A 16,156-nucleotide genomic window follows, 5' to 3' on the forward strand; every position below is an offset into this window, starting at 1 on the left:
CACAATCTTTCTTAAGGCCGTGGTCCCCCCAAATGTGCTCTTCAAGGGATTTTGGACTTCATCTCCCAGAATCCCAAGCTATTGGCCAACATGGCTGAGGCTTCTGGGAGATGAAGTCCAAAATTCTCTTATTGAAAGGCACAGTTTGGGGAAACCACTGAGCTAAGACTTCTTACTCTATGGTTATATCATTGCTTAGAGCGGCCAGCTCCGAAGGGAGCGATGATGAGGCGCCCAAGTCACGTGACTGGGAACGTAGGACAAAATGGCCGCGCCCACGGGACTTTCTGGCGTATTGTATTTTTTTCCTTCTCTGAGGGAGGCTCCAGGAAGTGTCTCCTCAGGTGGGCTCCCGCGCTGTGTTCGCTTCCGGCTTCTTTGCCCTCTGGTTACCCAAACTGTGCCCTTTAATAAGAGATTGTGGACTTCATCTCCCAGAAGCCTCAGCCATGGTGGCCAGTAGCCTGGGATTCTGGGAGCTGAAGTCCAAAATCCCTTAAAAGAGCACACTTTGGGGACCACTGGCTTAGCTTCTGATTTGAGCAGGTTTTGCCTTTTGTCTCAAGACCTTCTAAGCCTATAAATCCCAAGACTCCATAAGGAGTCCCCTATATTATTATTAATATTCCCTGAAATAATAATAATAATGATAATTATTATTATTCCCTATTAACAAGGGAATGGATCTAAGCGATTAAAAAAAGCTTTCCCTGCGTTTATCAACTTTGTTGCTGAGGTGAGATTTTGCTTGTTTTTTTTTAAATATTCTTTATTAGTTTTAAAATAATAATAAAAACAAAACAAAAGAATAGTATAAAATCATCCAATCCCATTCTATATGTTTCATTATGTGGTGGGTAGATTTAAATTGGAATTTTACTATGGTCAGAAGTTAAAAGTTATAGTGCTAAAATGAGAGCAAAAGTTGTTATTCAGGTCAAATTCCGAAACGGCTCCCAACTTATCATTTTAACCCAGATAAAAGGAAGTACTGCATAAACAGCTTAAAGACAGTGAAACAAAACATATAGATAAAAGATTGATTGACGTGGGATGGAGACGTATGTTAGGATATCCAATGAATATACTGTACATGGGTGTAAATCCAGTGTAAACAATGGAAATGTGATTTGTAGTTTCCTTTGTTCAAAATGCTATAAAAACTTGGTTCATTTTAGAATCGTGGTCCCAGTAATTTGGAAGAATTTCATGCTGGGAACAACAGCTGCAGCTAAAAATAAACATGTTTCCTTTCCAATCGACTCCTTGGTCTCCCTGCTGAATTCTGGTTTAAATTCAGGGGTTTAAGATAATCAGTAATGTATAACAATTGTTTTCTGAGTTCACATCATTATTTATTGAGTTTTCCACCATCACTCCTTGACCTTTTCTTTCATCTTACAGTTGTCTATAACAGAGTTTATTTTATGTCCCAAACCCTATTCAGGTATTCTACTATTTTAGCTGAGGTGAGATTTTGAATGATGGGTCTCTCAATACAGAAGTGTAGCTGAAGAAATAAGTAGGGCAAGTAAAATGGTGAAGGGTCTGGAAACCATGCCTTATGAGGAAAGTCTTAAGAGCTGTGTATGTTTAGACTCGAGAAGAGATGATATGGTAGTCCTCTTTAAGTATTTGAAGGGATGTCATATTGAGGAGGGAGCAAACTTGTTTTCTGCTGCTCCAGAGACTAGGACCTGGAACAATGGATGCAAGCTACAGGAAAAGAGATTCCACCTCAACATTAGGAAAAACCTCCTGACAGTAAGGGCTGTTCGACAGTGAATCACGTTCCCTCAGAGTTCATCCAGTTTCATCCCTGGAGGTCTTTAAACAGAGGCTAAATGGCCATCTTTTGAGAATGCTTTGATTGTGGTTTCTTGCATGGCAGGGGGTTGGACTGAATGGTCCTTGAGGTCTCTTCCAACTCTACAAATGCTTCTATGGCGGGGTACAGACCGCTGCTTTGCGGCGGTCTGCCGCCGCCGCCGGTAGGTCCGCGGGGGAGCCGGAGCCTTCAGACGGCGCGGCTCCCGCGCGGACCGAAAAAGAAGCTCCAAAATGGAGCTTCTTTTTGAGTCGTGTTTGTGACGTAGCGAGGCGCCAGGGGCGCACTGTGTCTGCACTGTAAAAAATACTCTAGTTTGATACCACTTTAACTATGGAATTCAGGGAATTGTAGTTTGCTGTGGCACCAGAGCTCCCTGACAGAGAAGGCTAAATTTGCTTCTGGGAGCAATACAAGGTGCTGGTAATGACCTATAAAGTCCTAAATGGCTTGGGCCCAGGGTACTTGGAGGACCACCTATCCCCATATAATCCGCCCCGCACACTCATGTCGGCAGGGAAGAACTTGCTGGAGGTCCCAATGGCACGTTATGCGAGGACCTCGCAACAGGCCTTTTCTATCTTGGCCCCTAGAATATGGAATAATCTCCCAGACAAGCTCCGCTCCACCACATCTTTAGATCTCTTTAAGAAGAATCTTATGACCTTTTTCTTCTCCCAAGCCTTCCCCCCATGAGATGTCATTTTATGTTTTACCCCCTCTGTCGATGACCTTGCAATGTTATGGATTCCCCCCACTCAGCTGACCCTATTGTTGTTATTGTGATTGTTTTTGAACGCTGTTTTAATTGTTTTATCTTGATGTATTTTTATCTAAATCTGTATGCTGCTTTGATCAAAAGTTGGAAAAGAAGGATAAAAATAAACTTTTATTATATTATTATTATAAATGTCTCACAAAACTAGATCTCAGAATTTCATAGCTTTCAGCCATGGTAGTTAAAGTGGGGTCAAACTGCATTGTTTCTGCAGTGCAGATGCACCCACAGTGTTGTCAGACTTCATTGTTTCTACTATGTAGAGGCACCCTCTTTTCCTGTGGAGTAATTGCTACAGAACTCATTGGAATGAATTATTTCTTGAGTAAACCACGCTTCTGGCTGCACTTCTGTACTGAGAGGTCCACCATTCAAAATCTCAGCAACGAAGTTGTTAGACATGGGAAAGCTTTTTAATCACTTAGATCCGTTCCCTTATTAACACGGTGTTATTATTATTATTTCAGGGAATAATAATATAGGAGATAATGATGCTGAACTAAATGGGCTTTAGTTTTTTGTGGGTTTTTAGGGCTATGTGGCCATGGTGGATAGAGAATCTATGTATAAAAGGGTACATTAATTAGAACAGTGAGTCCTGCTGCACCTCAAAGATTAACAGGAGCAAAAGCTGTGTGTGAATTGGAGACTGGTTCAGACTTCATCTGATTTAAACTGTTTAGAAATGCCTGAATGGGTTTTTAGATCACACATTAAGATGCCAGGGTTGCTGTACACCAGGGATGAGGTGGTTCTCTCTTCAACTGTGTCTGGCCTTTATCTGTTTTGATTAAGACTGATGTGACTTTACTCCAGTGACATCTGCAGGGTGACCGGTTCCCATTTCACCTGTACCCTGCATGAATATAGCAAGAATTGTAGTGTGATTCCTGTAAGAATATTAAAATGAATGCCTGCTGCATATCTATTGCCTCATTGGAGCCAATCAACTGCAGTCTGAAATACTTTAAAATCAAAGTCTTTCAACAATTTAACTTCAGACATTGTGAGGAGGTTATCTCTCATCAGCTGCATTCCTAACCATAATTTCCAAGGCATAAGTCCCATTGGCACAGCAGGATTTACTTCCAAATAAAATGCATGGGATATTTTTTAGAGATCTCAGAATGTTTGGGTCAAAATAATGATTTGTTGTTTTGTACCTTCAAGTCATTTCTGATTCATGGTGACCCTATCATTGGGTTTTCCTAGCAATGTTTGTTCCTTATCCCGTCCATGACAGCAAAATCCTTTTATAATGTGGCACTGATCCTATTATTATTATTATTATTATTATTATTATTATTATTATTATTTATAGTATTTATACCCTGCTCTTCCTGCCATTGAAGTGGCATTGCACTAATGTGATCTATTAATTCAAAATGTTGGGCAGTGCAACAACAATGACAGGACAATGACAGGATCACCGCAAGGTTATTTGAAAGGCTTTTGCACAATCACTGTCACTTGCCCTTTCTGGACAGGTTAATGTCTAGATAAGTGTGATGTCATCTGAAAGTCCTTCCTGCGAAGGTGCAGGAAGGACAGGACAGGGACGGGACAATGACGTCCCGTCTCTTGTGTGATAATCTCCTATAATCCCAACGTGCAAATGATTACATCATGAAAATGATAATCTACTAGTAATTCCATAACATTTACTACTTCTTTTTTCCAGGACAATATTTTAAGCAGCTATAATACCCAGTTGAAAAAATAATGCCTTGAAAAGCAACAGAAGAAGCAGATAATGTCTGTTGTATGTAGTCTATCTGCTGGGTGGATACTGGATCATCTCTCCTTCATAAACAAGTCTGGCTACCAGCTATGCCATTCCCAAGACTGTTCTGGCTGGGTCTCTTTGAACAATTCGCTCAGTGCTGCTTCCTCAGATGGGGATGTTACTGGGCCTGCAATCCTGGGTGTTGCAGATTCTTGTGGAAATGATCCTGTTTGTGAGATCAAAAGTTCAGGCGAAAAAGCAGATCAAAAGATGTATATGTTCCGGGAAGAATTTTTTAATGTGCTGAAACCACATATAGCTATAAATTTTCCAACAGAACTCCAGCAAAGGAATTCTGTGTCCAGTCTAGAAAATGGTGGATCAGAACCACAGGAAAGAGCTAAGAATGAGGAATCTTGCATCTTTACTGCTAAAGCTAAAAAGGTACAGTATATATAGAAAAGTTCCTGCAATATCTTCTCGCAATAGAGTTCTGTCAGAATTATTTTAGGAGAAAAAAGAGTTCTTCCACTAATTTTGTTTTATTAGTTATAAACTGTTTGTGGAGGTCAGTAGCCTATCTTTACGTGGGTTTTGAACCATCTACAGATGTTGGTCATTCTGCTGGTATATTATATGCTTGCAGCATTTATTTAAGAAATCCATCAAATAAATTAAATAAATGCAGTTTTACTAGAGGGATAGAAAATAGGTCCCTATTAGCATGGGCTTACATTTTATTATTTTAAGGAGCTTCAGAATATTGTTGGCCTCATTCCTCCCATGGCATCATAATTGTCACTAGCTCTGTTGAGTAACTTGACAAAAAATTAACATGTGTTTGCAAGTATTGTTATTATTATTAACCTTTATTTATGAAGCGCTGTAAATTTACACAGCGCTGTACATACAATCTTTTAGTTAGACAATTCCCTGCCCACGGGCTTACAATCTAAAAAGACATGACACAGAAGGAGAAGGGAGTGGTGGAGGGAAAGGGTAAGAGGTCCAGCAGTTCCTCTCTACCTCCAAGGCCTGGACCAAGGCAGATGAACTGGAGGGAGGGCTTGGCTTCATAATGGATGGTTAATCATTTTCCAGGGAAAATGCATACTCTCAAGTAGGATAATACATATACAGTACATAGCAATACAGGAAATGGTTCAATAAACAGGCACCAAAAGAACATCAAATAGTAAGCGACAATTATGCAATGCCTGGGAAGGCTTCTCTGAACAGGATGGTTTTCAACTCCGTTTTGAAGCTGGTTAAAGAAGTGATGGGTCTTGCTGGTGGGGGAAGAAGGTTCCAGGAGTGAGGGGCAGCAAGTGAAAAGGGGCAAATCCGGGATGGGGCAGAGGAAATCCTGGGCTGAGACAGCAGACCTTGACTACCAGAACGGAGGGCCCGAGTGGAAAGGTGAGGAGAAAGAAGGTCTGATAAGTAGGGAGGGGCCAGTCCATGGAGGGCTTTAAACGTGGACAGCAGGAGCTTATACTGAATGCAGAAAGGGAGTGGGAGCCAGTGAAGGGATGCCAACACAGGAGAGATGTGGTCAGAGCGGTGGGTGGAAGTGATAATACGTGCAGCTGAATGCTGAACAGAGATTAAAGGACGGAGGTGAGAAAGAGGAAGCCCAGCCAGGAGGACATTACAGTAATCAAGTCGTGAGACCACTAGGACATGGACCAGGATCTTGGCAGTAGAGGCGTATGGTATATTACCATCTTGGTCACACTGATGTCATTGAGTTGTAATCTTGGAAGGAAATCTAAATATGTAGATTTTGATGGATTTGAAGTGGTGTGCTGTATTAATATTTTCGTGACAACTGTAACGTTTTAGCAGTTTGGGGATACGTTAGCAACAAGGCTAATTAATTTTTCAGTGTTTATGTTCAATGCTAATTTAATTTTAACACTGTTATTGCTTTGAGTTAATAGAAACTAATCTAGAACAAAAACAACGGGGATGTGTACTATATACCATTTGTTAGCTACATTGACACTTCTGTCATAAGAGCTACACTGAAATGAAGGTCATACAACTGTTCTTTTTCAGCAGGATTCATGCATACTTATGAAAGTAGAAGTAACAAAAGTGAGACACTATTTCCACTCACTCTTTTGAAATCCCTGTTTCTCCACCAGTGCAGTAAGACTGAATGAGAAGTGACATGTGAGCAAAAATGTCACAATTTTTATAAAAAGTCCAGACCTGTGAAATGTTGTTTGTGCTGTTCATTAACATTAAACAGGCCTTTAGTTTTTAACATTAAATAAACGTTTAGTCCATTGACATTAAATAGGCCTTTTTGTTGCTATTAATTGCCATTGTTCAGATGTCAATTAGTATGTATTTTCAACTTTAGAAACGGAAAAGAAGCAGTGAACTTAACCATGGTGAATGTGATGCTTTAGAATATCATTTAAAGGTAAGTCTGAAGAATAAGTGAGAAGTGAGATAGTTTGCATGACTTCATATGAACTCATCCGTCATTCTGGTCGAATGTACACTAGAGCATTTATCTGGTGTAAAGTTCACTATGCTAAGACATGCCTAATTTATAAACGTTACTTAGAAATACTCTGAAATATTTTTCCCAGTAACTTCAAATAAAAGGGCATTGTAAGTAACACTATTTTAAAAAGAAATGATAAGATATCAAAAATGGTTAGGCTCTCTCTGTCTTCTGGGTAAAGAGACTTCCATGAGGCTTTTCATAGAGAGCTTATTGAAAAGGAAATAACTCAGTAAAGTCTCGTACTGGTACCAATAGGAAGAAACAAAACTTGCTGAAGTTACAGAGGGGAAATGTTTCATTTAAAGACAGAGGACAAACACAAGAAGGGGATGTAGGAAACACTGAAAGGCAACAACAGTTTGGATGCTATCTGAATTATTTGAATACACTATATAAAATGACGGAAGACAAAAATGAGAGGTTGTTCCTTAAATTCTTTATAAGAGCTGGTGCCAGCATATTTTTTTTTAACTCTGATGAACATACAATGCACAAGCCTTCAGTTCTTGTTTTGTTTGTTGTTGTTAACTGCCCTTGAGTCGATCCCAACACTTGGCAGCCCTGTGGATGAGACATCTCCAATCTCTCCTATGTGCCACTATTCTGCATAGGTCCTGCAGATTCAGGCCCGTGACCTCCCTATTTGAATCTAGCCATCTTGGGTGCAGTCTTCCTCTCTTTCTATTACCTTCCTAGCATTATTGTCTTTTCTAGTGAGGCATGCTTTGTCATGATGTGGCCAAAATATGGGAGAGTTCAGCCTTTATCTGTTCTAGGATCCATTTGTTTGTCTTTTTGGCCATCCACAGTATCACCAGCACTCTTCTCCAGCACCACATCTCAAATGAGTTGATTTTCTTCTGATATGCTTTCTTCTCGTATCCATACGTGGTGATAGACAATATAATGGCTTGGACAATTCTAATTTTGGTGCTCAGTTGTATATCTTTACACTTTAGGAATTTGTCAAGTTTTTTTGTGGCTGCCTTTCCCATTCCTAGCCTTCTTCTTATTTCTTGACTTCAGTCTCCATTCTGATAAATGTTTGATCCAGAGTATAGAAAATCTTTAACAATTTTGATTTCCTCATTACCTAGGTTGAATTTGTGTAGATCCTTCATAATTTTTGTTTTCTTTATGTGCAACAGTAAGCCTGCCTTTGTACTTTCTTCTTTGACCTTCTTTATCAATTGTTCCAATTCTACGATGTTTTCTGATAGTAATACAGTGGAGCCTTGGCTTATGCCCTCTAAGGACTGGAGTGTGACTTTGGCGTGGCTTCCGGACTCTTAGGACACATGCATCATTTAAACAGCATACCTCCAAAGTGACCCGAAGCAGCTTTATTTTGGCCTGTCTGTATGGGCCCTATGAAACCCTACTTGTGTTGAACTGAAACTCCATCTTCATACAGTTTGGTGCTTTATGTTGTAGTTGTTGTGTACCTCCAAATTGTTAACAATTTATGTTGACTCTTAGGGACTGCAACCAAAATTTATTTGCTGGGATTGTTTTTTTTCTTTTTGTGTGCCTACAAGTTTTTTCAAGATGAGGAATGTTCTTTGAATTTCTGCCAAACTTCCTTTTGACATGTTAATTGAGTTTGAAATGCAAATTAAATTAGCACCAACACACGTAATTAGCATAAATGTTCAGCTTGTCTTTTATTGTCATCCTGGAAATCTGTGAAAAATACTTCTCTCAGCCCTGACAGGGAGAGACAAATAACTTTTTAAAAGTGGGACTTTAGAAATGAATAATTATTTTTAAAAATCTAGTTCTTAATGAATGAGACGAAAAAAAATTGATTCGCCACAATACTACTTTTGTGTTTCCTTTTTTGTGGCTGGGGATATATATTGGTCATTTCCAGTCTGTTGTCCACCATTTTGTTTTCCATATTTGGTAGCATATTTTAGTTAACAGTACAATTGATTCTGTCTGTGTGGAATGTAGCAATTGAATTGGATCTATTCTGGTGATTTTTACTTCCCAATTTCTCTTATTGCAGCTTCCACCTCACTTTGTAGAATCTGAAGTTCATTTTCGTATTGATTCTTCATTCAATGTGACATTCATTTTTTCATCTTTTTTGCATGGCTCTTCAGTGTATTGCTTCCATTGCCTCTCTATTCTTCCTTGATCCTCTTTTGATCATAGAATATCCCCTCCCTTGGTTTGAACTTTCCTTTGAGTTCCTGGCTCTTGTGGAAGAATTCTCTCATCTGGCTGTATGAAGAAGGCATTTGCAATTAATAAATTGTTGGCCTCACAAAATTCAATCAGTCACTCTTCTGCTTCATTTCTTGTACCTAATCCAAATTGTCTTACTGTTTTAGATTCTTCTTGAATGCCAGCTTTAGCATGCCAATTTCCTGTGATTAGCTTGAAATCCTGGGTTGGTGTGTTGGTGTTCTTCTTCAACTCCTTAATAGAATCTTTCAGTTTCTTCTTCCTCTGCCTCTGTGGTTGGCATATATACTTGGATTATGATAATATTGATAGGTTTCCCCTGAAGTATTATTAACATGATTTGATTACACTTTGCATTGAATCCTTCAACTGTTTTTTCTATCTCTTTAGAATGAAGGCCACACTGTGTCTTCAATTGGTGTAAGCCTACCCTTTCCCTTTGTTGTCTGTAATAGAGAGAATGCAGGGCAGACAACAATGTAGTATCCCTAGTCAGATCAGAGATAACATGGATTTTGAACTCCTCCTCTATCATTTCAAAGTAGGAAATTCCTTGGGGCTGAGTTGAGGAGGGGTAGGGTTCCCTGAAACTCTTAACAAAAACATTCTTCCTCTGGATTAAAGTATAACCCATTTGACTGATTTTTTGGTTTAACCTCTTAGACATGTACTTTTCTTGAATACAGTAAATATCTCAAGGGTGTTTTGTTTCATTTTGGAATTGTAACAAATAGCAATATGTGAAATAAACCTTGAGTGTTTGGATACAATGTTGAGTGGGAGACTGCTTGGATAATTGGGTTTCCACCCTCTATTCCTTACTGCATTTCTATAGCTATCCAAAACAAAACTAAACAAACACGCTCTGTTAAGAGTTGGAGCCCTTCTTGAACAAAATGGGCAGAACTTTTGCACATGGAACACCCAGATAATTTTTATCTTGTCTCCCCCATCTTGACATAGACTGCAGTCTTTGTGTGCGTTTGGCTATATGACTCTAAAACTAGGTTCAAATTAATATAATTTTTGTCTTAACTGTTGCTACATTTGCTTTAATTTGTACATGTAAAGCCTGTACACCTGAAATACCTAGAGTCTATTTTGCCTAAAAGGCAATAAATATTGTATACATCTTTTTAATGGTACTTATTTGTTCTTCAGTTTTAAAAAATTTAAATCTTAGAACAAGTTACTGAAGGGCAGAGGTGGAACACTGTTACTCTCTAGATGTTTTTGGCTTACAGTTCTCTTCAGCCTTCCAGTGCATAGCCAGTGGTGAGGGACTGTGGAAGTTGTAGTCAAAAACTTTGAAAAGGTACAATAGACCACTCCTGTTGAATGTGCATGCATTGCAGCTCCACAAATACACAAATTTTTTAGAACTGAGGGCCAAAACAGATGGCCCTGAAGGAGTGGATTCAATCTGCCACAGAGAAAGCTGGATCGGGGCTGTGACAACTACATGCTGTGGTCCCAATCCAGCTTTTTGCCAGCTCAAAAAGCCAGCTTTTCCCGTCGCCACCACAGCTTTGTGGCATGTGGCGTATAAATGCCGCACTGCCAGAGCACCGCAACGCTGCCCGCCATCTGGTTGGGCAGGCAGCATGACGCCGGCTTGGACGCGATGTGGGGTATGCGTCATCTAAACCTCACACCCCCAAGCCGGCACTTGCTGCCAGTCTGTTCTGGCCCTAAATTGCTTTTTAATGGACAGTTTGCTTCATGTAATTCCCAATTTCATCTTTTGTTGCTATACAGATCAGTGGTGTGATTTTGGATGGTACAAGGAGTTTAGTCCAGGAGGGTTTCAGAAGTGGTTTCCTGTGGCCTGTTTTGTCAGAACAGTTTTGTGCCAGGATTCCTGCTGCAAGACACCATGATTGTGGTTTAGCTGAATTATGTGAGATGGCAAAGCAGTTTCACCCTGTGACTGAAGATGAGCAAAGAACTACATGCACAATAAATGAGGAAGCCTGTGTTCCAGAACAAGTTCAGCTTTCCTTTGTTACGGAAAATACCACAAACTATGCAAAGATAATAACACTAATGGGACAGAAGTATCTGTTTCCTCCCAGAAGTGCATTTCTTTTGTCTGATATTTCTTTTATGCAGCCTCTTTTGGACTGTAAGTACATTTCCTACTAAGGTTATACAATGTTCAATGACTACAATGTAATGACTCATTAGTATATTGACAGAGCTGATTTTTAGAAGGGAAGGGATTTAAGAAGAACTCCAGTCAGCTCCAGTACCTGAAGCTGAATGTAGCTGTAATATATATTTTATTCTGAGCCTGCCTTGTATGGCAGTTTGCTAGCTTCAGCAGTCTCCATCTTTGTCTTATGTAATGCTACGATATTGGGAAACTGACAGTCAAACACAAGCCCTGCTAATAAATGATATGCAGCATATGGTAATTTAAATATGAAATAAAGATAATGAAAAGTATTATTTTATGCGTAATTAGAGTTCTCAGTATAAACCGAAGTACAGAAGATGGAGTCTTGGGGATGTTTTGTTAGTGGTTTCAAAAACAAGAAAATTTCACATTCTTTTTGAAAAACATGAAGATTAGATATTTAAGATTTGAGAAGCATAAATTTAAATTTAAATGTATTGTGATTACTGAAAATATTTCGTTTGTTTGTTTCCTTTCTAGATAAAAAAAAATTCGGCATAATTGTGATAGATCCACCATGGGAGAATAAATCTGTTAAAAGAAGTAATAGGTAGGCTTCAGTATTAAAAAACCCCCCTAAACATACATTTGCATATGTTCAGCATGTTCCCTTCAGATATTGATATGACTGTGTTAGTTCTATGTCAGCTCACAATTTATGGTTCTGCTAGTGCGATGAAAGAGATACACATTTTTGCAACAGGCTGTCTACACAGATTGGAGACCACTGTAAAGTTTTAAGAAGAGTAACCTAGGGACATCTTAGTATGTTTTTGTTTGAGTTCTCTTTTCTGCTTAGAATCCTCAAATGTAATGGGTTCTGATGCTTAGTGTTCTATTAAATGGAAATCCTACATTAGAATGCATGGATCTAATTCTCCAATGGGTTACTACAATTTTATATTAGTAGAACTTCAATTAAATTGAATCATTTTAATATGAAAGGTTTATAATGCAGTGGGGAATCTGGTCTTAAACCTTTCTGCAATGGAAATATTATAGTTATGCCGGTGTTAGGGAAGTTAGCTGAAAGAGGCTGCATCCTTGTAAAAGTAGAGTGATTTTGAGATTCTAGTATGGAACTGTTTTATTATTGAAAATACTTTGCAAATAAACATAGAAACCTGCAAATGATGTATCCCTGTGCCAGGAGTTTGTGCCTGGGGAGTGTACAGCTCTCAGGTGTGCTTGTGATTTGGTTTTACAAAAGATGCTGAGGAAAAGATTTAGAGTATTTAAAGTAAGTGATATTGAGCAAAGCCAAATCAATATAATTTCAACATCCATTTAAAGCTGGAATGAGAATAGTACAGCCCATGGGCTGCATGTGCTCCCTAAGGACTTCTTTTTGCCCTCCTTGACTATTAAGAACGATTTTTCTGGATTTAAAATGGAGAATCAAGCCTCCAAGGGGCATGATTGTAGACTTAACTGCTATGTCAGGTAATGTACACATTTTAACAGCCTGAAATAGCATTTTTAGGAAATTAGAGCTGGCTGTCCATTCACCTCTAGCTTTTTTTTAAAGGTGGGTGGCACCCTCATAGATCTCAGTGGTAATGGAAATTTGGGCATGTATGGCCCCCAGACCCTCTGTAGTCGCCCAGCCCTGATTTATATACAAAGGGCTCTTAAGGATCAGGACCAGCCTGATAGGCATTGATCTGCACCTTTTTAATATATCCAAATGATAACCTCTGACCTGCACTTTGATATCAAAAGTGCATCTTGACCTGAGTAGCTGTATGGCCCTAGCATGGGATCTAAATAACAGGTTCCCACTGAAACAAAGGGAAACCATGGGTTTTGATATGTAAACGAATTTCCTTTCCCAGCTCTGAAGATGGGTGAGATCATGCAAGGAGCTGCCTTAAAGTTGCTATCAGGCAGATGTCTTAAGGAAGTGTCTCTCTTTGTGATTGAGGGGGAGCCAGGTGAATCAAAGGAATGGCATTTGCATAGCCATTTGGGTCCCTAATCTGGCAGAAACATTTGGTGAGATCAAAACATGGATCTATGATGTGAAATATACTTCAAACAGTTTCCTTTGATTGCCCTTTGTCTACAGACCCTGTTAAACCCTTACAAGGTCTCCTAAATTTAGGGATGTGCTGCTACCAGCCACTGGCTGCTGCCAGCCACTCTCAGCTACTGTCAGCCAATGGCCTGTCTCAGGTCGTTTGCAGCCAACATCTATGTCAGTTTGAAGTCAGAGTCTCTCTGACTTGGTCTGCCAAGCCTTAAATATTAAGCAGACTTATAAACCCTAACACAAATTGGACTTCCCAAGAGAGAACCTCTACATCAGGTGTGTATTTCCATGAGAAAAGCCTAATATCTATCCCACATCTACCACGTTATTTCCTGAGACTTGTATGAATGCATGTGTGTATGTGCCTGTGTGTTTGAACCCCTGTTTCCAATAAAAGAGACATTGATTGTACTTAGAGCCTCTGCCTCATTTCTGGATTTCTAGTTCCTGGTATATAGATCGAAGGGGCGATCCCTGACGTGTAGTAACAGGCCTCCTCTCGTGACCTTGAGCTAATTAAATTCCCCATTGATAATTTGGTCACTGTTCACTGTTACAAGCCATACCATTAGACAGAGTGAGGCAACTGCTCCAGGTGGCAAATGCTAAGGAATGACTTTCCCCTGAGACATCTGGCTATTTTCCTCTTTTACTGGTCAGAGCTATCTGTGGCACACTCTGTCTTTTCTCACTCCCTAAGGTAGCCTGATGTTCTCACATGTGGTGGGAGATGTCATGTAGTCACCACTTTTGAAAAAAGATCAAGCTACCAGTCCAGTTGACCTGTATGTTTAGAAGAATGTGTGTGCCATTTTGTTCTTTCCTCAGGCAGCAATCTGTCTTGAATTGGTCCTGCTAGGGACGTATACAGCCAGTCCTTACAGTATTATAATGTCATCATTGCTTGCAGGTCAGGGGGGAGATAAGTGTTGTCACCTTGAAACCTCAGACAGGCCTAGTATACACCCCCTTTACTACTACCAACTTAATAAACTGGAAGAAACAGATTGGATCCTACAGGGAGAATCAGGACAAGGTGTCTGATTTGTTTGCTATCATTGTTGTTTCTCATAACCCCTGCTGGGAAGATTGTCATGGCTTGTTAAATAGCTTTTTGACTCTGGAGGAGAAGCATATGATTTGCTCTAAGGCAACAGAGATGGCTGTCAGTTATGACCATAATGTTCAAATAGATATCAAGGATCTAAATCTGAATGTTAATCCACACTAGAACTATAATGACCTGGCTCAATAACAGCTATTGTATAACTTTAGATCCATAATGGCTCAGGCCTTAAAGGTGGTCATTCCATGGCCTAAGAATATCTCAAAAGTTTATGAGGTATGATACAGACAGGATGAATACCCTTCTGCTTATTATCAGAGACTTTGTGATACCATTAGAAAGTTTACTGACTTGGATCCTAGAAATCTGATGAATTCTAGGATGTTCAATATGCTTTTCAAAGGGCGGTCTGCACTTGACCTTCAAAGGAAATTACAGAAGCTGGAGGGAGCTTCAGGAATGTGTATATCTCAGTTCATTGAAATAGCTCACAAGGTGTTTACAAATAGAAGTTCTGAAGAAGAGACAAGGAAATAGATATGGAACTTTAGGCCTCCCTGCAAGCTGCAGACCTTTCAAGAGAGCCATAGAAAGGGAGAGGCAGAGGAAGATTTCAGTGCAGTGAAAGCTTGGAGAAGTCAGAGACAGGCAGAGAACGGGATGAGAAAAGTGTTGGTTTAAAAAGAAACCAATGTACTTATTGTAAACAGGAAGGACACTGGAAAAATTCATTGAAAGCTCATAATGAAAATTCCTCCCTAAGGGAGGAAGAAGGGGCTTATGTGATGCTACAGTTCAGATTGAATTGAACTGGGACAGAGACGTAGCCAAGGGGGGGGGTTCTTGGGGTCCGGACCCCCCCTTCCATTAGAAAAATGAATGGTGTGTGCTGCTGCGCCACCGCACCCAAGCCCCATTATAATGGTGGCACTTAGCCTGGACCCCCTCCCCCCTTCCTAAAATCCTAGCTACGTCCCTGACTGGGAACATTTTCTTTTGTAAAGGTTCACATGAGAAGCTTCTAGTTCCAATGGATGTGAGAAACAGACTTGTAGATTTTCTGCTAGACAGTGGAGCTACTCATTCTGTAGTAGCTAATTTTAGAGGGCCTCTGAACAAGTTCAGAGTTCTTGTTGTGGGAGTGTCTGATCGGAAGAATGACAAGCCCTTTTTTTCTGCAATTGGAAATTCCAGACTTGAAATAGCCTTGTTGCTAGATGAGAAAAAGGCAGAAGAGTCTTAAATGATGTCTATCCTTTGGTTTGGGCCAGGGAAAGCAAAATTTGTTATAACAGTGAAAATAGAACTGAAGTCAAAGGCCCATCCAGTTTGTGCATGTCAGTATCCTGTCAGTGTCATTACTTTCTTGGATGGAGAGGTAAAGGGAGAAGTTTAGATAGAGATGAAGGAGAAGGATGAAGCAGCACATCTTGTGTTGGGACATGCAAAATAAAGAGCTGTCCTAGAATAGCATAACAACCCCATAAGCCAATAGTTCCCAATCTTTTCTGTACCCCACACTCATAGGAAATATTTGATTAATGTTCGCACCCCCCTACAAAAGTAATATCACATTTGAACAGGAAGATGTCCAATTTCTAATTTTTGAACCACATACAATACTGTTGGTGAACAAACTGAACTTTAAAACATAGGATTGAAACTCAGAGCATAAAATGCAAATCTAAAATGAGCAATTTCTAATTTATTCAGAAAAAAGAGTAATGACTCATCACTCAAGGACACAAGCCACTGTTTGTTGCCCCCCCCGGGAGTGCAGACACCCCAGGTTGGGAACCCCTGCTATGAACACTTCCATGAGATTTATAA

The 16,156-nt window shown here is 39.7% G+C and overlaps 1 protein-coding gene across 6 annotated transcripts in view; it reads left to right on the forward strand.

Moving 5' to 3' along the window:
* Window positions 1-135: 135 nt before the first annotated feature.
* The window catches only part of LOC121917328 (N(6)-adenine-specific methyltransferase METTL4-like), a 35,777-nt gene continuing 19,756 nt past the window's right edge, over window positions 136-16,156 (forward strand). For 3 of the 6 annotated variants that reach the window (XR_006101004.1, XR_006101005.1, XM_042443217.1), the window contains exons 1-5: window positions 138-344; window positions 4,288-4,776; window positions 6,704-6,766; window positions 10,808-11,174; window positions 11,709-11,778. Coding sequence is in view for 4 of the 6 variants with exons in the window: in XM_042443217.1 (XP_042299151.1) it covers window positions 4,360-4,776; window positions 6,704-6,766; window positions 10,808-11,174; window positions 11,709-11,778 (917 nt within the window). In the remaining 2 variants the exon portion in view is untranslated. The other 3 variants (XM_042443218.1, XM_042443219.1, XM_042443220.1) reach the window with 3 other exon arrangements.

This window comes from Sceloporus undulatus, unplaced genomic scaffold (assembly GCF_019175285.1).
Source record: "Sceloporus undulatus isolate JIND9_A2432 ecotype Alabama unplaced genomic scaffold, SceUnd_v1.1 scaffold_15, whole genome shotgun sequence".
In the NCBI taxonomy this organism is placed as follows: domain Eukaryota; kingdom Metazoa; phylum Chordata; class Lepidosauria; order Squamata; family Phrynosomatidae; genus Sceloporus; species Sceloporus undulatus.